General features: G+C 41.6%; 2 protein-coding genes and 1 pseudogene across 5 annotated transcripts; all 3 read right to left on the bottom strand.

The window, feature by feature from the left end:
- Positions 1 to 289: 289 nt before the first annotated feature.
- LOC135510675 (gamma-aminobutyric acid receptor-associated protein-like) lies at positions 290 to 7211 on the bottom strand. Its single transcript, XM_064931772.1, has 4 exons — positions 6856 to 7211; positions 1384 to 1462; positions 1168 to 1286; positions 290 to 1042 (listed from the first exon to the last, which is right to left on the bottom strand). Exons 1-4 carry the CDS (start codon positions 7069 to 7071, stop codon positions 962 to 964), a joined length of 495 nt encoding a protein of 164 aa, XP_064787844.1. The 5' UTR covers positions 7072 to 7211; the 3' UTR covers positions 290 to 961.
- A 1311-nt stretch (positions 7212 to 8522) lies between these two features.
- Positions 8523 to 19389, bottom strand: LOC135510674 (CTD nuclear envelope phosphatase 1A-like). 4 transcript variants are annotated; one of them, XM_064931769.1, is made up of 8 exons: positions 18650 to 19389; positions 15753 to 15819; positions 14104 to 14222; positions 12303 to 12374; positions 12034 to 12150; positions 11774 to 11885; positions 9841 to 9925; positions 8523 to 9730 (listed from the first exon to the last, which is right to left on the bottom strand). In XM_064931769.1, exons 1-8 carry the CDS (start codon positions 18752 to 18754, stop codon positions 9670 to 9672), a joined length of 738 nt encoding a protein of 245 aa, XP_064787841.1. In that variant the 5' UTR covers positions 18755 to 19389; the 3' UTR covers positions 8523 to 9669. The 4 variants fall into 4 exon arrangements, 3 of the variants coding, with proteins under 3 accessions (XP_064787841.1, XP_064787842.1, XP_064787843.1); XM_064931771.1 differs by lacking the exon at positions 8523 to 9730 and adding an exon at positions 10103 to 10142 and having other exon boundaries at positions 9847 to 9925; XM_064931770.1 differs by lacking the exon at positions 8523 to 9730 and having other exon boundaries at positions 9845 to 10142.
- A 1283-nt stretch (positions 19390 to 20672) lies between these two features.
- On the bottom strand, positions 20673 to 22020 carry LOC135509954 (elongator complex protein 5-like; annotated as a pseudogene).
- Between the last annotated feature and the right edge of the window lie 1085 nt (positions 22021 to 23105).

Here is a 23105-nt window from a genome sequence, read left to right as displayed (position 1 = left end):
TGTGACCTGTCTTTTTCCTCCCTACAGCTCATGCTGAGCTATGTGATGGTGGGATTGGTTATCTCCAAAGTGAGTGCAGTCTGTGGTGTGATCAATGTTGCGATCAAAAGGTTTCCATTTTGAAAGCTAATAATAATTTGAAAGCGCAGGTGTGAACGGAAGAAAATAAAAGTGTTCTTTGTTCAGGCTCTCTCTCAAGACTATGGTCGCAGAAAACATTTCAATATGTTCACATACAGCAGAAAAATGAAGGCAAAAGACCGACAGTTAAGAACAGACAGGAAACGAGTTCGCTTTTTGTCACATTTTATCATGTATGATCATGAGTGGAGACGCCAGTAACGCAGCTGTATAACGAGTTCCAACTTTTTAAAAAGGAAACCAAAAAATTGCTTTACAATACCTCAGAAATCAAAAAATAAAGTACAATAATCATAATAATCAAAATAATATATGCACATAACCACAAAGCAGAGAGGGGGGATGATTGTTCAGTTCGAATTCTATTCTACTCCAGTCAGATGTCAAATACACTACGTCTTCAAAGTATCTTACCAGCACTACGACATTAATAAAACACATTACATTTTTTCATTGCCAAATGGAGCAGAATTTAATCACGGTAGATCCAAAGGCTACCTCCTTTCTTAACCCTCATCTTTAGAATAACTGGTAACATTGCCTAATTCTAACAGTCGTTTCAAAATGGCATCTGTTCTCGGTTTCAGCATGATCAAAGCACTATGAAAACTGGCTCACGGGACCATTCAACTGAAATCCCTATCTCAAAGACCTGGAGACAAATAAAATTCATACTGTTGGAATAGTACTAAAGGGGTAAAAACAAAGGGATAACAGGAGGGGGAGTGAAAGTGCATCTGACAACTTTGCTCCGGGAACTCCAGGCTGCTGAGCTGGATACAGCATTTCAATAGACACTTGGTGGAGGAAGGGAGGAGGTTCAAATCTCTGTATGGTTGTCTCCATAGACACTCTCATCACTGTAGGCAATGTAGAGGAAAAAGTCCTCTTCATGGTGCTCCTGAAAGAGAGCGAGAGAGATAGAGGTGTTAGTGTGAGCTGACAAAACAGAGGTAGGGGAATTGCATCCCAATCCCCACAGGAACAAGCAGCAGAAAAGTGAGAATGTAAAAAAATATATCATACCTGGTATAGCAGGCCCATGGTGGCGGAAGTGGGTGGAATGACGTTGTTTACAAAGAAGAATAAGGCGTCTTCTGCCCGCAGGTGGATTCGTTTTCGGATGAGGAAGTAGAACTGGCCCACTGTAGTAAAGGTAGAGGAATTGAACAATTACAGTTCTGAAAAGAATGGTATAAGTTAGTGATACATGGGTGGCACTGTTATAATAGTTCAAGTTACCCGTGAGGTCGGAGGGCACGAGGTATTTCTTCTTGTCCAAATCTCCTATCCTTGCTTTGGGGGCTTTTTCCACAATTACCTCAAATAAAAAGAACAAAAGCAATCAGTATAGGCCTAAATATTGTGTGGCTATGTATCCAACAATGTGAAGTGTGCTGACACGGTCAAAAAAAAGAGCCATACTTTTTACATGAATAACTTTTAGATTCATAATTAACTTGGTCACATACACTTGCACAATTCAAGCTTCTTTGTTTCACATTTCAAGGTAAAAGGGGATCGGAGACCTACGATACCTTACAGCGCGAGGTGATTTTCAGAAACCATGGTACCTTTTGGCTTTGGCTCACTTGCTACTTCTCCATTTAGATTCCACTGCTATGTGAAGCTGACAGGACAGAAATTTTGAGTGGGGAGTAGAAATGAAACCAAATCTCATAGAGAAAGAATACTTCCCTGTGCTCTAAGTCCAGAAAAATTACAACATTGGTATCGGCCCAATGTCTAGTTTAACAGCGATGTGCAAAAGCGATGTCAAAGCTGATATAAAACGTTGGTACGCGATGTATTGACGCCACGTAAAATTGTGCGTTACACGTGCAACACAGAATTCCTAACCGAGCCCACAATGTCTGCTGTGTGGACCGAGCAGTCATTTGAAAGAGTAAGACAATTTCAGCTAGACAACTTAAATGTGAAATCCATTAACGCCAAGATAGTGGAATTCATTGCCCTTAGCAATCAACCGTTCTCTGTCGTGGGTGATGTTGGCTTTGGGTACACACTACCAAGTGCCCTATTTTTCAGATTTTGCACTACCATAGTTACACAGTAATAGAATCACTGCTATTAGCTTACCAACATACAGTGGGGCAAAAAAGTATTTAGTCAGCCACCAATTGTGCAAGTTCTCCCACTTAAAAAGATGAGGCCTGTAAATGTCATCATAAGTACACTTCAACTATGACAGACAAAATGAGAAAAAAGAAATCCAGAAAATCACATTGTAGGATTTTTAATGAATTTATTTGCAAATTATGGTGGAAAATAAGTATTTGGCAAGATTTCTGGCTCTCACAGACCTGCAACTTCTTCTTTAAGAGGCTCCTCTGTCCTCCACTCGTTACCTGTATTAATGGCACCTGTTATCAGTATAAAAGACAGCTGTCCACAACCTCAAACAGTCACACTCCAAACTCCACTATGGCCAAGACCAAAGAGCTGTCAAAGGAAACCAGAAACAAAATTGTAGACCTGCACCAGGCTGGGAAGACTGAATCTGCAATAGGTAAGCAGCTTGGTTTGAAGAAATCAGCTGTGGGAGCAATTATTAGGAAATGGAAGACATACAAGACCACTGATAATCTCCCTCGATCTGGGGCTCCACGCAAGATCTCACCCCGTGGGGTCAAAATGATCACAAGATCAGTGAGCAAAAATCCCAGAACCACACGGGGGACCTAGTGAATGACCTGCAGAGCTGGGACAAAAGTAAAGCCTACCGTCAGTAACACACTACGCCGCCAGGGACTCAAATCCTGCAGTGCCAGACATGACCCCTGCTTAAGCCAGTATATGTCCAGGCCTGTCTGAAGTTTGCTAGAGAGCATTTGGATGATCCAGAAGAAGATTGGAAGAATGTCATATGGTCAGATGAAACCAAAATATAACTTTTTGGTAAAAACTCAACTCGTCGTGTTTGGAGGACAAAGAAAGTTGATTTGCATCCAAAGAACGTCATACCTACTGTGAAGCATGGGGGTGGAAACATCATGCTTTGGGGCAGTTTTTCTGCAATGGGACCAGTACGACTGATCCGTGTAAAGGAAAGAATGAATGGGGCCATGTATCGTGAGATTTTGAGTGAAAACCTCCTTCCATCAGCAAGGGCATTGAAGATTAAACGTGGCTGGGTCTTTCAGCATGACAATGATCCCAAACACACCGCCCGGGCAATGAAGGAGTGGCTTCGTAAGAAGCATTTCAAGGTCCTGGAGGGGCCTAGCCAGTCTCCAGATCTCAACCCCATAGAAAATCTTTGGAGGGAGTTGAAAGTCCGTGTTGCCCAGCAACAGCCCCAAAACATCACTGCTCTAAAAGGAGATCTGCATGGAGAAATTGGCCAAAATACCAGCAACAGTGTGTGAAAACCTTGTCAAACGTTTTCTGTAAGTCTTCACCTCTGTCATTGCCAACAAAGGGTAAATAACAAAGTATTGAAACTTTTGTTATTGACCAAATACTTATTTTCCACCATAATTTGCAAATAAATTCATTAAAAATCCTACAATGTGATTTTTCTGGATTTTTTTCCTCTCATTTTGTCTGTCATAGTTGAAGTGTACTTATGATGAAAATTACAGGCCTCATCTTTTTAAGTGGGAGAACTTGCACAATTGGTGGCTGACTAAATACTTTTTTCCCCACTGCACATTCTATGGAAAGCCGTTTGGGTCTTTGCGAGTCAAAAAAGATACAAGTCAAATAACGCCATTTGGCACGTTAAATAAAGCTTTTAAATTTGACACATCAAATAACAGTTCTATTTTAGAATGTTGTGGTACCTAGCTAGCAGTACAACTAGCCTGAAAACAATGACCAGTAGAAACTGCAGACATTTTTATTATACTTAGCAATGATTTAGGAATCCTTGTGAGTAAGTATTAGCTACGTAGGCACTTGTTGTTCGCCTATTGAAATTGAACTTCAATTCATGAAAATAAATAGCTAGCCAGCTACTTACCCCCGATGGCCAAAGCTAACGTTATAAGCAGCCAGCTAGCTACATCTGGCTGGTGACGCTCGACCCGACAGGGTTGAGTTGTGAAGCTAGCCACAATAAAGATAATACACAATAGTGGAATTTGTGGTCTGCCTTCAAAATCAAAGTACCTCTGAAAGTGATGCAGAAGATTAAGAATTGGTGGAATCATGCCATATTTAAACTGCATAATGTTGAACAAGGTTGGAATGTGAAGCAATTAAATTGGGTATCAATCTACTCGGTGACACCCACACAACACAACTGTGAAGAGTTTACGCAAATATTAGCGTTGTCGCTCCTATTGCGGGCCTGTGACTGTGAAATCACCTTCCCAGTCAGCCTATTGTGTGTAATGACATTCACATGGCACTGTTTTGCTTTACCTAAGGATTGGGGATCAATGAAATTGGGTATATGTCTACTCAATACCCAATATATTTTTTCCCAATGTCCTCCTCAGAGTTATCAGACTGCAAAACATCCACACAGTATCGTTTTCCCTCTGGAAGTGTTCAATACACATAAGTTGACAATACATGTGGCTCAATTCAGTTGTTTCAGAGTCCAACAATAAGAGCTATGACGCTAATGTAATTGATCCACAATCCATAGGCAAGGCTGTACAGTGAAATAAGTACACCACCAATGCAATTCTAAAGTATAATACATCCAGTGTGATTTCAGATTTGCCAAATTAACAAATTATATTTTGTTGATTTTATATAACATTACAACCTCGTTTAGCATGATGTATTCAATTATGGCAAAATTCTATTATTTGTATTCATTTGCATCACTGTCAATGACAAACTTATTTTGAAGGCTACCCGCAAAGTCCACTATTGTGGGGTTAATCCTTTTTGTGGCTAGCTTCACATAGATGGGTTCGACCAACATTCATCAAATAAGTAGTGTTATAAATTAGGGCTATTTTAGATGATACCCAGCTATATAGTTAGCTAGCTAACTATAGCTACTGAAACATATGTCGTTGTTTTGCTATGTTTTTTTGGGAAGAACATTGTTTGCATCCATGAGCTAGCAAGCTTTTTTTATGACCAGCACTGTAGGTGCGCGAGACAACTTTACCAGCATCATAGCATACGTATCGATGAATCGTTGCGACATATGAAATACGAGTGATAGTTATTACACATGGATTACACTACGTAAAAATGTTATGAACACGTTAATTATTATGTGACATGCAGTCATATTCAGGTCCTGATTGGTCAAATAGTGTTATTTGACGTGTATATTTTTTGACACGCAAAGACCCAAACAGCGTTTCATAGAAATCCTGGTTGAGAATGAAACTACCAAACAAATGAACAAAACAGCACAGCAAGTAAGTGAAATAAATAGGTTTTGGTTATGTTTTACTGGCAATGGGAACATACGTAAATGCCAACAAAATAACTTTTTGGTCAGTGTGGTGTGTAACCTTTATTTAACTAGGCAAGTCAGTTAAGAACAAATTCTTATATTTGATGGCCTACCCCGGTCGGCCAAACCCGGACGACGCTGGGCCAACTTTGCTCCGCCCTATGGGATTCCCAATCACGGCTGGATGTGATAGAGCCTGGATTCAAACCAGAGACTGTAGTTACGCCTCTTGCACTGAGATGCAGTGCCTTAGACCGCTGTGTCCATGGGTTTTACCTATTTAACTCTACTAGAATGCTTAAAAGGCCGCTAAAATTATCGGATATCTGTATCGGCAAAAAAAGTGTCATAGGTGCGGAGGGGCACACGGTGTGCCCCGGGGGGAGAGGGACACACGGTGTGCGAGTGGGAACGGGGACACACTGTAAATCTTTAATTAACCAGGCAAGTCAGTTAAGAACAAATTCTTATTTTCAATGACAGCCTAGGAACAGTGGGTTAACTGCCTATTCAGGGGCAGAACGACAGATTTGTACCTTGTCAGCTCGGGGTTTGAACTTGCAACCTTCCGGTTACTCGTCCAACGAGTAGGGGGACAGTGAGGGGGGGGGGACACGGTGTGCGAGGGGGAGGGGGAACACGGTGTGCGGGGGGGGGGAACACGGTGTGCGAGGGGGAGGGGAACACGGTGTTGACTGTAAACAACCTACCTACAGAGGGGCCAAATGCGAAGGACTGCTTATTGACACCTGCTGTAGGCTATTTAGGGTTCTATTCTGTCAACACAAACTACCTTAATTTAAACTGTAAACCTAGAAACTCATTAAACATTGAATATGAGATGTTTAATTTTGACATAAGCTTGGTAGCAAGTTAGCCATTAGCTCCTATTGTTTTGTAAGGATGTTTAACTAGCTACCTGTCTTATGAAATACTGTGTCTGACTCCATGGATTAACAGCAAGCATGTTGACAGATTGCTAGCTAGTAAAAAATAAAAATCCAATTCAATATAGAATAGAATTATGCCTAACTGCGACGAACACGGTAGGCCCATAAGAAGCCATTTGTTGTTGCCAACCCACATACAAACGCTAACGCGATAGCTAGCTAGTAAACTAATACAATTGCCCTACTTTGGCGTCGTTATGATAATACACCAAAACCAAACATGACATGGCTTGAGCGGTTATCACGCTAACGTTATCTATTTGGGATTACTAATATCAATACTAGTTTTAAATATCCAAATGTTTCCCTATTGTCTTTTGGGTAGAAAAAAAACCTTAACGTTAGGCTATGGTAGTTTAGCTAGCTACTTACAGGCACCCTGTCCGGATACTTCTTCCTTATTTTCTCGCCCTCAGACCGTCTCTTTTCAAATGGATGTTCCTCTTTGTATTGGAACTTCATTGTCAAACGAATGACAGGGTGTAGATCTGAGATATCCTCAAGTAACAATTCGATGGAACACGGGTCTGCTGTTTTGCTCGGATTCTTTCCTAGTTCGACTGCAGCGGACGGATACAATAACAACATATGACGCGCAAGAGAGGTCTGCACGTCGAATTCGCTAAATAGTTTAGGCTACGCTCATGGTGCTTTCAAGACAACTTGGAACTATGAAAAAAACGGTGTGAAATCATTACATCAGTGATATTTCGGTCGGGAAATCGGAGCTCTCGAAAGAAGCGGAGTTCCCGACTTGTCTTGAATACACTAGTCAGATATATCCAAATTCCCAGTTGTTGTGAGCGCGACATCCGTCGCACAGCCTCATTAAAATGAGTTGTGAAAGTTTGAACGCTGAATTAATCGAAATGTATGGATTATTTAACAAATTAGCAGTCATTTTGTTTTCATTGTTTTGTTGCAAATTATTTTTTTAATCAAAAAATGATTTAACGGAACTACTTTATTTTGACCAACCGGTTGTGATGAGGCAGTTGTCATATGACCCATCACTGCACTTTCCGTGGCGTGATATTGAGTGTAGCCAGCAGCAAATTCAACAGAGACTGCTAAATCGATGGCGGAATTTGTGTTTATAGTGCAGACCTGGACGTAATAGTTGTGGGACTAATAATTCCTCCCAGTGTCTAATCACACTTCAAGGTGGGTGTCAGTATCAGTTTGATTGGGCAGTTGCACAAGTGGTCACATGCTTGGGAGTCATAGGTCAGCTGAGGTGGCTGCTGTTGATATTAATTTTTGTTTTCCCCTAGGGAAGTCAGTTAAGAACAAATTCGTACTTACAATGACGGCCTAGGAACAGTCTGTTACCTGCCTTGTTCAGGGGCAGAACGACAGAGTTTTACCACGTCAGCTCAGGGATTTGATCTAGCAACCATTCAGTTACTGCCCCCAACGTTCTAACCACTAGGGTACCTGCCGCCCCACAATCGTCACAGTATCCTTACAAGTAGTGTAGTCAAAGCATTTGAAAAGGTAAACTATAAAGGGTATACCAGTTCCATAAAAACAATATCTGTTTATGACCAGTTTTTAAAGTTACCTTAATACGCCCTACATCAAACTCCAGGCTCATAGATCAACCAGCGAGTTAACTGGTTACTAAGGTTCAAATCAATCTCTGATTTAAATTAAAATATGGAAACCAGTGTGGTGGCCCTTCAGTGGTCAACCTGGATATGAATACACCTATGTCAACAGGTAGTCCCCATGTCAAGCAGCGGAGACAATGATGGGGAATGGAGATCATGATGCAGTTAACCATCTTACCACATGAGGGCAGCGATTTGGCAGTGGATCTTATTGAGAAACAGAATATTACCATTATTACCTGTCCTATAACAAAAATGCAATGTCAATTTATGAAATTCCGGTCTCAATTTAAAACTGGTCCCCCTTTCCTGAGCATTCTGTCATACATTCCCACAAAATACAAGCTGACCAAACACCACAACTGGGATGCTTTTTGAGAGCACCGTGATTCTGTTTGAAGTTACAAAGGAGAGACAGATAAGTGGTCAATACTGACAAGTGTTTTATTAGTAACACAGACCTGGGGACTGAGCCAAAAAAGATGCAGTCTTGACAAGACTGAAATTGTTCAAATGGCATTGAAAAGACAGGAGCAGACAATGGAACCAATACAGTCAGGGGAACAGTAAACAATCAAAAGGGCTGCTCATTCTGCTTCAAATACAAAACAACAAAGTAAAAATCCAGAAATTAAGTGCAAATCCCAAATTGAAATGATGTATCAGGCATAAGATTTTCAATAATGGAGATGTCTATGTCATGTCATGGTAACTGAAAGATGAGAAATTGAAATGTTTTTTTAACCATTATTTTCTTTCATAAGTTCTTCAGTCTTACATCCTACAATGGGTTTTGGAGGAAAAAGCTTGAGATAAATGATCATGTCTAACCAACAGTAATTTGATTAAAAAAATAAAAAATAGACTGCTTTATACTTCATCCAGAGAGGTCTGTGTTGTGTAGCAAATCTTCATTGCGTAAAATTACTTGTCATAACTCACTCATTGGTACCCCCGACACATGAAATACCCTGGTTGATTGACAGGGCCTATATTCCCCCAATCAAAACTATCATCCTCCATCTAATCCTGTCGTCCGGTTCCTCTTGGCCATCTTAACAGAAGTAAGGTCCAGTACCAGGTTGAGAAAGAGAGTAAAATAACAGGCGTCGTTAGAGGTGCAGTCCAGACTAATGACATGTAAGAAAAAAAGGATGGAAACTTGTCTAGTTCATTGCCTTGCTGTCCCTATTATTTTTGTAACGTCAAAAGTTTAGCTTGATGAACAAACGTGAGCATTCTCCCAATTCATGTACAAAAAGACTCAGCCCCATGCGTACTTACACAGAGTCAGTATTAGGAACTAAGGCAGAGAGACTCCATTTAGTTTTTTTCAAAAATCATACAAGAAAAAGAAAAAAGCTGGCTTCCCCCCAGTCATTTGCTGGCTCTCCAGATCTTGCTCCGTTCATTCCTTGTTGGATGTTCTGCTTTAACCCTTCTCTCCTCGGTCCTTTTCTGAGAGAAGTGAAAGGTCCACTGCGTGGTAACGGAGGAGCGATGGGAGCAGGTAGGGAGAATGGGTATAAAAAAAAGAGCCAATCAGCGAGACCCTCCCCGCAGAATCAGCCAATCACCAGAGCCGGTGCTGGTGGAGGTTTCGACTGAGGACGGATCGGATGTCAGCGGTGAACCTAGCAGACAGTTGTAAGGGTTATGCCTTGGTCATGCTACCAGGTAACTGGAAAAACACTGCTACAGTGCAGGATCCTCATCCATCCATCTGAATACCTTAAATACTCACCTAAGTGCATCTAGCATAGGCAGCAGGTTAAGGAGTGCTGTGTCACTAGGGTCGCTGAACCAAGACTTGATAGGTATTGCATTGTCTGGAAGGCAAATATAGACATTCAAAACCAAAATAAGGATAGTAGGAGAGTTGTGAAACCTAATAATTGGTGTGTAAAACCAGGTGAGTACAAAATGATCTGCTGTTGAAAAGTCAACAAAACATTACTTTTATTAATAGGGTACAGGTGGTTGCTCCTTGGTAGCTGCCAACTTACCTTGATTCTCACAAGCCTGTCACAAGGCTAATCACGGTTTCTATAGAAAACGGCAATGTTTGAATTGGTGTTGTTTGTTCGCTTAAAAACGTGCAAGAGCTGCTTGGCAACCTTCCAATCACACCCACCAAGCGAACAGCAACTGGTTTGACAACAGCTTGACATTTAAAACAATCATTACAAGCTCACCTAGGCGGATATGACCTAGAATGATGTACAGTTGAAGTCGGAAGTTTACATACACTTAGGTTGGAGTCATTAAAACTTGTTTTTCAACCACTCCACAAATTTCTTGTTAACAAACTATAGTTTTGGCAAATCAGTTAGGACTTGCCACTTTATCTACTTTGTGCATGACAAGTAATTTTTCCAACAATTGTTTTCAGACAGATTATTTCAAAGTATCACAATTCCAGTGGGTCAAACATTTACATACACTAAGTTCACTGTTCCTTTAAACAGCTTGGAAAATTCCAGAAAAAAGCTTGATCTGTACAAACATAGTACGCAAGTATAAACACCATGGGACCACATAGCCGTCATACCGCTCAGGAAAGAAACGTGTCCTGTCTCCTAGAGATGAACGTACTTTTGTGCAAAAAGTGCAAATCAATCCCAGAACAACAGCAAAAGACCCTGTGAAGATGCTGGAGGAAACAGGTACAAAAGTATCTTTATCCAAAGTAAAACAAGTCCTATATCAACAATCTGAAAGGCGTCTCAGCAAGGAAGAAGCCACTGCTCCAAAACTGCCATAAAAAACCCAGACTACGGTTTGCAACTGCACATGGGGACAAAGATCATACTTTTTGGAGAAATGTCATCTGGTCTGATGAAACAAAAATATAACTGTTTGACCATCATTACTTTTGGAGGAAAAAGGAGGAGGCTTGCAAGCCAGAAGAACACCATCCCAACCGTGAAGAATGGGGGTGGCAGCATCATGTTGTGGGGTTGCTTTGCTGCAGGAGGGACTGGTGCACTTCACAAAATAGATGGCATCATGAGGAAGCAAAATGGTGTGGATATATTGAAGCAACATCTCAAGACATCAGTCAGGAAGTTAAAGCTTGGTCGCAAATGGGTCTTCCAAATGGACAATGACCCCAAGCATACTTCCAGAGTTGTGACAAAATGTCTTAAGGACAACAAAGTCAAGGTATTGGAGTGGCCATCACAAAGCCCTGACCTCAATCCTATAGAATATTTGTGGGCAGAACTGAAAAGGCGTGCGCGAGCAAGGAGGCCTACAAACCTGACTCAGTTACACCAGCTCTGTCAGGAGGAATGGGCCAAAATTCACCCAACTTATTGTGGGTAGCTTGTGGAAGGCTGCCCAAAATGTTTGACCCAAGTTCAATAATTTAAAGGCAATGCTACCAAATACTAATTTAGTGTTTATAGTCTGCTGACCCACTGGGAAATAAGATCACAACTATTATTCTGACATTTCACATTCTTAAAATAAAGTGGTGATCTTAACTGACCTAAAACAGGGATTTTTTACGAGGATTAAATGTCAGGAATTGTGAAACTGAGTGTAAATGTATTTGGCTAAGGTGTATGTAAACTTCCAACTTCAACTGTACATAAACATCGCATCACAAAGTCTGCATACATTTGTGTTGTGCGAGTGTGTGTGTGTGTGCACGCATGTGTGTATAACCTCACCTGGATGACTCCGGTAAGCTCCAGGCGAGTTGTCCAGGATGACGATACTAGACAGGTCTTTGTGTACAACAGACAGGTCTTTAATATAACTACCTAGATCCAACGTGCAATGCTGCAGACACAGGAAGAAGACATAGAAGATGTAAGCAGATCGTAAATAAATGAGAAAGGGGAAACGGGATCACTGATAGAGTACAGTTTTCACAAAGATGTGGATAGACATAAATCAGTTGTGTTCAGATGATAGGGGAGAGTCATACCTGTCTGTAGTATCTGCGTTTCAGGATGTTCCTGTTGTTGTCCAGCTTGTCTGCCACTGCCGAGCCATAGATCTCCATACTGGCCGTGAATACTACCAGCTCATACCACTGGCTGACCTGGAGAGCAGGGTCACACACACAGCGAAGGATACATGTTAGGCTCACGCCATCATTTACAGTCAAAGAACTGGTCAAACAGAGCACAGCATTGTTGACAATGACGTACAAAATAGAACTCACAGTTCACAAGGACAACATTTTTTACTTACCACTTCTAAAAAGAAGTCAACGTGCGGCCTTTTATGTACAAAGAATCTGACAGGGTGCTTGTCAATGACTACCTGCGAGAGAGAGAGAGAGAGAGAGAGAGAGAGAGGGGAAACGGATGCAGCACGTATCTAGATGCATGACCTCCAATATGATACAGGAAAGATAAGTGTTTTCACTGCAGTCATTTTAGGTGTGGGCTGCCACAATATGGAACACGGGAAAAAATATTTCTGCCGAGGCACACTTTAAAGATGCTAGAACAGTCCACATTTACTTTCTCTGCAAACAAAATGAGTAATGAATAGAATAAATCAGACAACCCCATAGTAGAACAGTTGATGTATTTACCGAGTTGGCTTGTTGTTGTGGGTTTCTGCAAGATAATATTCCTCACGAAGCACATTCATGTTACAAGTGTCATAGGGAGTGAGGGAAACATGCATCCTGACAAGCAGTCAACGCACAACAATTCTCATAATAGCTGGGAAAACAGCTCTTGCAGAACTTTTGACTTCACCCCAGTCTCAAAAATGGTTTTGACAGTTTGGAAGTTAACGAAGTGAGCTTCTCCTTTCCTCCTGCTACAACCACGCAGTGCGACTCACAAAAGTGATTGCAGTCCTCGTTATTAAACTATCAACTATACTCAGCATATGTAAAAGAAATGCCCATATACAGTGCATTCGGAAAGTATTCAGACCCCTTCCATTTTTCCACATTTTGTTGCATTACAATTCTTAAATTGATTAAATAAAAATCCTCAATCTACATGCAATACCACATAATGACAAAGAGAAAACAGAAATTTTAGCAAAATGATAAATAAAACAGAAATGTCTTATTTAAAAAAAGTATTAAGACCCTTTGCTATGAGACTCAAAACTGAGCTCAGGTGCATACTGCTTCCATTTATCATGCTTGACATGTTCCTAGAAATTGAAGTCCACCTGTGGTAAATTCAATTGATTGGACATGATTTGGAAAGGCACACACTTGTCTATATAAAGGTCCCACAGTTGACAGTGCATGTCAGAGCAAAAACCAAGCCATGAGGTCGAAGGTAATGTCCGTAGACCTCCAAGACAGGATTGTGTCGAGGCACAGATCTGGGGAAGGGTACCAAAAATGTGTTTGCAGCATTGAAGGTCCCCAAGAACACAGTGGCCTCCATCATTCTTAAATGTAAGAAGTTTGGAACCACCAAGACTCTTCCTAGAGCTGGCCGCCGGCCAAACAAAGCAACCGGGGGAGAAGGGTCTTGGTCAGGGAGGTGGTCAGTCTGAGCTCCAGAGTTCCTCTGTGGAGATGGTAGTCCTACTGGAAGGTTCTCCCATCTCTGAAGCACTCCACTAATCAGGCCTTGATGTTAAAGTGACCAGACGGAAGACACCCCTCAGTAAAAAGGCACATGACAGCCCGCTTCTAGTTTGCCAAAAGGCATCGAAAGGACTGACCATGAGAAACAACATTCTCTGGTCTGATGAAACCAAGATTGAACTCTTTGGCCTGAATGACAAGCGTCACAAACCTGGCATAATCCCTATGGTAAAGCATGGTGGTGGCAGCATCATGCTGTGGGGATATTTTTTGCAGCAAGGACAGAGACTCGCCAGAAAAAGTTGAGCAAAAACTGTTAGTGAACCGACGATTTGTAACATTTAAATCGCATTGCACATCGGGTGAATCTTTAAATCCTTAATGCGCAGCATGCTTGTCTCTGGACCAGAAGGTCACAGGTTCAAGTCCTGATATGACTACCCCCCCCCCCCAAATTCACTGTGTGCTTGTGTGTGCGTTTACCTTGAGGATGAAGTCTGGTGGTGTGCCGGGTCTCACTGTGGGTCTGAGGACCCCGTCGTGGTGAGAGTGGATCAGTGTCTCATCTAGATCCAGCACCAAAATCTTCCTCTTCACTGCATCTAAAGGACCAAACAGACACATACACCTGCTTATTACATGTTCAACACAAGCCCCCCCCCCCTGCGGTTAGAGTGCTGGGTTCGCTCCTGGTCGAGTCATGACACAGACTCAAAATATGGGACCGGGCGCCTCTCTGCTTGGCACTCAGCAATAAGGAGATGGATTGGGGGTAAGGCCCTGCAACAGTCTAGTGTCCTGTTCACCAGGTTGTGTACTTGTACATCAAGTGCCTCACCTCATGGTACAGAAACAAGAGAAAGGGAATGAGAATATGGGCCACTCTGGCTCAGACAAGGCTTACTTGTCCAAGGCTGACTTAATACACACCTTGCTTTATATCTAACCTATAACACCATAAAGAACATGACAGATGGGTCAATCATACTGATGATTTTAACATCTTACACAAGTGACAAAAAGTTTCTTTGTGTCAATGCATTCACATGTTTTGCACTATGCTAGCTGTTTCAAGCGCCCACATGCTTCAATAAAAGGTATTGGGTTAATGTGATAAGAGATAGCAAAGCAGGTCTGTGCTATAGAAAATCCCTTGGAAGAGACTGGGGTTGCGTTCATACTCTTCAGCCTTAGAGGAACTGAAATGAAAGCTGCAACATGTAACTTTCGGGGGACTTGACCAATTCACAGTTATAGATCTGTCCTCATTTAAAGCAAGTCTAAGAAGTGGTAGATATGTTCTCTATTTCTATGCTTCCTGTTCTTAAGTTTAGTTTTTGCATCTTTTACTTTCAGTTTTGTACACCAGCTTCAAACAAACATTTTTGGTTATTGAAAATATATTTCAGTGTTTTAAATGGTACAACGATAATCTACAATTGCTTGTTTTGTTACAAATTGAAATTAGGCTAACTATTCAAATTTTCGCAACCAGGAAATGGTGAAGCGATTTCTGCTTAATGCTTTAATAATGGATTTACAGAACCGCGGATCCACATGTGTGAGAGTATGGGTCCCCGGTTGTCCTTTGAGACAAGCAATAAAACAGTAGTAGTCAGAACTCCTAGGTCCCAGCAAGCACCTGTGTTTCATGCACATCCAGTATGTTGTCTCTGAAGATATATACAATTATATGCCCACCACTTTGCTGTAGTAGTTGCTTTGTACAGATTTTATCTGTTGCTGTTTCATTGCATTTAGTTTTGTGTTTTGTGATCATGTTTTTTCATGTGTGTCTTAATCAGAGTTATCAATAAAACAAAAAATAACTGAAAGTAACTGAAGTAACACAAAGCTCTTTCTTTGAAGGCATTACTGAACAAGGACTTTACTAAATAAAGACAACTGGACTCTGGCAACTGATGTGTAGATGCAGTAGACCAGCTGAAACCAGAATGAAAGTTGAGGAAGCTATAGCAAAGGGCAGAGGCATTATGAGGTCATGTCAGTGTGTTTATTCATTCTATTTCTATAGTTTATACATAATGATCAACTGGGCATGGTCCAGTTTTCTGGGATCGAGGAATAGCAGAGTGGGTCAGAAAGGATGACAGAGCGACAGCAGTACTCACTAAGCCTATTTCTGGAGATGGGGGACAGTGGTAAAGTGTCATACCGCACCGTCTGGTACTGGATTACCTGAAACAGAATGAGAGAGATTAAACATACTTGTTCAACTCAGCCAGAGAGTCACTCACAGACACTAGTGTTTGTTACATTTGTGAGCATAAATTGCACGAATTTGAAGGCAGAACAGTGGGCAAAGTTTAGTTACTCCTGTCTTGGAAATGGTACAGAAATACAATTTTAATGGAAAGAAAAAAAAAAGAAAAAAAACTTGGTAAATTCATTACAAACTGATTTATTAAACCCCTCATTATTCCATTGTCTGCTCCTTACATGGGAAAGCCTAATTGGGGGAAAGTGTGGTTATGGAAAATGTAGGCCTATGTCTACGTATCCTTGGCAACATTATTCCCATGTCCACAAACAAAAGCGCAGGGTCAGACTAGACCTAGGCCTCCACGACTACTGCTATCCGTGGGAGCATTTCAAAAGTTTACAGTGCGTTCCTCTACTTCATTTAGGTCTCAGCACTAATTAGGTCTGTGCTTACACCTGTCAGGGCACATGACAGACCAGTTGGTAAGGATCCCAAAGGAGAGGGAGCCATATCAGATTTAGACACACCGATTTTCCCCACTCCATTCATTCATTGTTCCCTCCTTTTTCTCCCTAAACAGAGTAGACAGCTTTTTTGCCTCTCTGTTCTCCATAAGGGCGAGGAATAGGGGGCCAAGTTAAAAGGGAGACCTGCAGGGTGACTGTCTGCGGCTGCCAGGTTGTTTTGTCCGAAACCCTTAGATGACACCCACTGCCAGATCTTTGATACATGCCCTGTGGCGCTTGGCCCGGCCTAGGGATAGCCTGTTCATGAACAGCTGGTGGGGGAACCCACAGCCCCACATTCTGTACCCCCTAGGGCAGTGGTATTCAAAGACGGAGTCGTGGGGGAATTGCACTTTAACTTTTTTTGGGGGAACCAAAAATGAAGAGTACATGTTATTTTATGGGACAATACACAAACATTGAGAAATATATATTGAATATATTTGTTTTTTTTGGGGGGGGGGGGGGGGATACAATTTTATTGAGTAAATTAATGTATTAGTTATCAGAGATGAAAATGTAACGAATAGAAGATTGTTGATGTAAAAATCCAAATTTACAGATTAACAGTGTCATTATATTTGGGGTAGCCAGAATATATGGGGGGGTAAGAAAAATGGGATCCCCTCTGAAAAGTTTAAATACCACTGCCCTTGGGTATTGTCTGGATATAACCCTCCCAGAAACCCTCTCCAGCCCTCCACTTCTCTGGAAGATGTATTTATGTCATAGTGTTGTCTGTCTTGAAGATTATGATGCAACTGGCTTATATGTCTAGCACACATCTGATTAAGGACTGGTAGCATATGCATGCGTTTATGCTCCATAATCCAATTGTAGTGATGACAGCTACCGTCCATTAGGTTCTCATTTAGCATACCAAATACTAATAATTAGCTTATTTGTATCCCAATTAGCTTTTGCAGATGCATCAGCTTCTTTTCCTGGGGCCCACAAAGCATTACAAGTAACAAAACAATGATCGATAAGGACAGTCACAAATTTGAAATACAATGATAAACAATAAAATAAAAACTGTGCGTATTAGTGTCTGTATTTGCATGTGTTTGATAAACTTGTTGACAAGCTGAATCGGGTTAGTTACAACTGGGGTTGGAGCGAAAACCTACAGCAGGGTAGCTCTCCGGGAACATGGTCTGAGAACCCTGGTCTAAGCCTAGCCTATATAGCTACAGCATACCAGGGTCTCTATTGTATGAACGGGCAACCTGGTTTAGCTAGACACCTAGGCATCATCACATTGGTAGCTGGGAGTGGGAAAACCTGTAATATAATCCAGAGAATTCCCAAACTGAGAATTCCAAGCCTCGGCAGTCTTTCTCCAGCATATTTTGGGCGCACAACATGACAGATTGTTCAGGAAGAAATAGGTTGCTACATTGTGAAACAAATGGTTATTTTATTCATATACGGCATTTCGACTTGAAATGTTCCCAACACTGTCCGCATCCCACTGACTAGGCCCTGAGCGATTATGTATCACTGTTAGGTAATACAATACATGCGGTAAACACTGGAGCTTGACTAAACTACAACATACTTAAAATGTAATACCAGCACTCTCCTCTCACTCTCTGTTACTGTGAAACAAAGTCAGAAACAAAATCCTTTGATAATGTGGCATTAAGTTTACAGACAGAGTATATAATAAACAAGCCATATGCCCCACCCAAACGGACTTGGTGCATTATTTGGTGGACAGGTGGAGCCTTTGACACCTCAAATGTCAAGTTTATATTTGGGGCATCAGCAAACGTGACCAGAGTCTTGTAGGCCCTGTCCATATATCAAGGGCATACAAGACCTCAGTCGGACAAGAGCCTTCCTTTGTCCTCCTAACACTCACATCACACTACAGTAGAGGGCTACAAAAGTAACCCAGAAACATGTGAGAGCAGTGGCATTTGATTGTCAGAATGAAATGTCAGAATGAAAAGTATTTTTTAATGAGTCCATTACAAAAGTTGTCTGTTTATTTCAACGGAGTCCTACAGCCCCACATTACCTGTCAAGACTTTTCACCAAGTGCCATTCTTATCTATGGCTCTGATAAGGACCATGTGGCCATAGGGAAGCCAAAGCATGTTTGTAAACTGTGAGATGATTGTTTCTGACTGGAGGTTAGTTTAGTTTTAGGTTTGTGACAGGGCCATGACAGCAGTAACCAATGCATTTGAATGTCATGTCTATCACACACACAACTTACCCCCGACAATGTAAACAAATGTGCAAACAAACAAGGGCAGTTGGTTTGGCTATTTTTCAAAAAAATACTTACCGTGCGTAGGTGCTTCCTGAGAATGTACAAGATGAATCCCCACATTCTGGACGTTACACCTAGGAAAGTGCGGATGCCAAGTAGACACTGACGGGTCTTCAGCATGTCGGCGACCACACAAGGACCCACACAGGAACAGGAGGTCGAAGGTGGTTCAAGTTAACCCGCTCAGCTAAATTTACCAATGTGGTTCAGGCTAGGGTCCAAATTGTCGAATTGGAATCCGTCACTACAACCCCAACCTCTCAAAAACGAACCAAACGCGTCCAAATTAACAAGAGTAGATCGAGCAAACGTGTGAGTGCCTCTGCACGCTTGCTGCACAACTCTCATAGATTTGAATCCATTGACATTGTGTAGCAGAATATGTTTACTATATAAACAAGAGTTAAAACAAAAGTACTCTTGCACGACGTTTGCTATCCAATAGCAATTTGGTCAGTAAGTGGGCTACCGACTAGCTAGCTAGTCAGAATATACCACGCAGCTCGTCTCGCCGACAAGCTAAGCTAGCAGCTAGCTCGGTAGGGTGACCACCTTGAACCCTGGAGAACATTAACTAAAAACTTTCGTCCTTCGAAATTTGAAAACAGTAAACAACTCTTATTTTATCTGTGTTATTTGACGAAAAATAATGTCTGAAAACTAACAAAAGTCAAACAGTCACCATGAAAACTGCTTGCAGTTCACAGCAAATCCGGAATCGAACTGCGAGCCGCCATCGCCGTCACTTCCGCGGGGAGAAGTCTTCTCAACCTGATTCGAACCTGACGGTTGCGCGCAGCACGTCCCCGTGGAAAACAGACAAATCAAAAGTAAACGAGTAGATGGACAGAATTTTCAAACCTGTGTATTCTCTTTGGTAGGTGTGTGGGTTTTCCCAATTTCTAAAGCAAATACATTTGTTGTATTACCCCGAACAAACATTGAAGTGATGAAATATGATGCAGAAGTCAAATCAAGTTGGGTTTTTTTCCCTTTATTTAACCAGGTAGGCAAGTTGAGAACAAGTTCTCATTTACAATTGCGACCTGGCCAAGATAAAGCAAAGTAGTTCGACACATACAATGACAGAGTTACACATGGAGTAAAACAAACATACAGTCAATAATACAGTAGAAACAAGTCTATATACGATGTGAGCAAATGAGGTGAGATAAGGGAGGTAAAGGCAAAAAAAAAGGCCATGGTGGCAAAGTAAATACAATATAGCAAGTAAAACACTGGAATGGTAGATTTGCAGTGGAAGAATGTGCAAAGTAGAAATACAAATAATGGGGTGCAAAGGAGCAAAATTAATAAATAAAATAAATACAGTAGGGAAAGAAGTAGTTGTTTGGGCTAAATTATAGGTGGGCTTTGTACAGGTGCAGTAAGTGTTTCCCTGTTTAGGGAATTCAGTTGCTCCTTTCTGGCATAAAATTGGCAAGACTCTACAAGAAACTATTTTAGGTTTATTTACAAGTCTGTGATTTCATGTGGCTTCTGTTACGGTGAGTTGGGTCTGGCTCTAAACACTAGTGGTCACTAGACTCAAGCTCCACACTCCAGTGGTTAGCGGTAGAAACTACAGAAGTGCAAGCATACTGTACAAAAAGGTGTCAGTTTGAGGCATTACAAATGTGCTAGTATAAAAAAAATACATAACAGACAACCTGAAAACAGTACCCTTTATTTGAAGCTATATTTAAACAGATACCTGTCATAGATGTACTGTAGGCATCTGTTCTCTGCATCATTCAGTCTTCTGCTGAAATATTCCTGAATTGATTGCTGTAACAAGCAGTATCTCTCTTGTCTACTTACACGGACTCCACCTTAACCACATTCCTCCACTGCAAAAACTGGCATTCGGTAAACCAGGTATTCTGTTAGACTTTAATTTAATCTCCTCTGAGAAAGTAAAATAAATACCTCAGGCAGGAACCCAGGCTATTATTTTGATTTCCGGCATGTAAATGTCCGATGTGGCATTAACTGTAAGGGCTTAAGACACTGCTTTTCATGGATAGTAGCCTGTCCTCTACAAATCAAGATCATCATCAGGGTCCTCCGGGTCATAATCATCATTGGCATCAGGCTCATACAGGATCCGTCCTGAACTGAGGCCCAGGTGCAGAAGTGCTGACTTCCTAGAAGAAGACAAATGCGGAGTTCAATAAACACTTGAGGCAACTTATTCAGACAGCAGCAAGCAAGGACAGTAGCAAGACAGTTTGGGGAAAAAAGGCATGGATGGTGGAATCACAGTGGAAATAAATCTCACTTCTCTTCCCTGAAGTCGAATGGAAGCGGCAGTTTTTCTTTGGCCTCTCTCTGTATCGGACAGGTGGAGGTTAAAGGTCAGGTTGGCTGTTGGATCTACCTGGGGAAAGACGAGCGAATCATACAACACAATTGGCTTATTCCTTCTCATTCTCATATAGTACATGTCAGAAATAATACAGGTGTGCTAGCTCAGATTTGCCTGTATTCATCCCTGTGTATCCAGGATGACGGAGTTTGCTCTGTATTGTAACTGGCAGGTCCTCATTGATGCTGAATATCTCTTCCTGGTAACAGACACACAACACTATCGGCATAAAATGGCTAAGACAGTTTAGCTCCCAGTCCTCTGGTCCCTGGAGCGCCGGTGATGACACTGATTATAAATACCATGACAAACCTTTCTTGAGAGCCTAAAGTCTCTGGCATATGACAGCAGGGTCACGATGCCTCAAAATCCATGAGAGAGAGACAATGATGAGTGTCACTGCTTTGGCCTGAGGTGTTTGTTTGAGAAGAGTGCCTATGTCCTCTAGGGTGAACTGATGGACAGGTAATTGTGAGTTTCCAGTCCAGCTAAGAGGATCTGAGTCGGCATTGTGAAAGTGCAGCCTATTTTCAAAGTGGAAAAACATGCAGAAGTGGGCTAGTACAGTTGCCTAATTTAAGGAGTTTCTGATTTGTTTCTAGTCACCTCTGTGCAGATGTTCTGTCCAATCCTTCTTTGAGTTCATCTTCACTGGCCTCGAACCCCAATACATGGACTACTGTACCTCCTTCCTGAAACACAATATATTGGAATGATATTAATGCACAACACAAACTATTTGAATAACGTTACAAGATAACACAATGAAAATATTTGTGCCATGGAAAAGTGATGTACCGTTTAAGTGCTGTATTTATGTAGTTTTTCAGGTGTCGACCAGAGTAATTCACATAATCGGTCAAAAGCAAATGTTCGCTAGTTAACTACTGCCAGTGGTTCTGAAAATATTGCTTTTAGTTAGCCAACTGTACAATATGGTGACCACAGACAAGTATATTTTACCTTGTATTAAAATTAATCCTACAGTTTCTGTTCCTTGCAACACTTCCCACAACATACTGTATTTACAGGCTTAACAGCTTGCTAACGTTATAGCAAGAATGTTGGTTACCGCGTGTGATACCTCTTCAGCTACCTTCTTCAAACATTGATGTTCCTCTACAAATCTGACAATTATCATGACTAGCTTTTGTCAGCTGGATATTTATCTCGGTTAACCCAACTACAGTCTTGCGTCTACGAGAGATTACCTGGACATTAGATGGAACATGGAAGTTTGCGTTTATGAGAATTATTAAATTGTGCGAGTGCATTAAATGCACATTTCAACACAAGGCGATCAGCTCGTGTCGGGAAAAACTCCATGCCCCCAGAAAGCATCTGGTTATTAGCCCTAATCACGCCATTCCTTTTCCCCTCATGACATTATCAATGTAGCAAATGGAATTAAATTATTTATGAAGTGATTGATTGATACAAGTGTGTCCTATATAAATACGATTTCATGGATCTGGAGAGCAGTGAGCATTATGTTATGCAGGTAGAATTAGCAGTTCAATGAACCCCGTTCCTGTCTTGTGGAACTTTGGCACGAACGCCGGTCGATCTGGTTGACTGTTTGGAAAGCTGTGGCTCGTGATCAATCGTTCATAAACAAACTACTCAAGTGTTTCAGCTCGGCTGTGATGTGACTGGGTCAGAGATGGTAGGAGATAGCATGGTAGGATGATAGATAGATAACAAGCATGGAGCATTGTGGTACAAATAAAGGAGGGAGCAGGGGTTTGAACGGGAGCGAGAGGTCTATGGAGACAGAAAAGGAAGTCTGAGGAGAGCAACATAGCTTCTAGCGCTATCCAGGCTGTATCACATCCAGAAGTGATTGAGTGTCCCATAGGGCGTCGCACAATTGGCCCAGCGTTGTCCAGGTTTGGCCCGGGAAGTCCGTCGTTGTAAATAAGAATTTGTTCTGAACTGACTTGCCTAGTTACATTTTTAAAAATAGAGGCAGTTCGGAGGTAGAAAGTGCCGATAAAGTGCAAGACGCGCTGGGAGCATAAAGTGATTCTGAGGAAAGGGGAGTTGGGGCGATGAGGTTGACGGCTGTTATAACATAGTTGATTGGGGGAAGTTGTCAATGCT

The sequence above is a fragment of the Oncorhynchus masou genome, chromosome 23 (assembly GCF_036934945.1).
Source record: "Oncorhynchus masou masou isolate Uvic2021 chromosome 23, UVic_Omas_1.1, whole genome shotgun sequence".
Lineage (NCBI taxonomy): Eukaryota > Metazoa > Chordata > Actinopteri > Salmoniformes > Salmonidae > Oncorhynchus > Oncorhynchus masou.
This window is presented reverse-complemented; position numbering and strand designations above follow the sequence as displayed.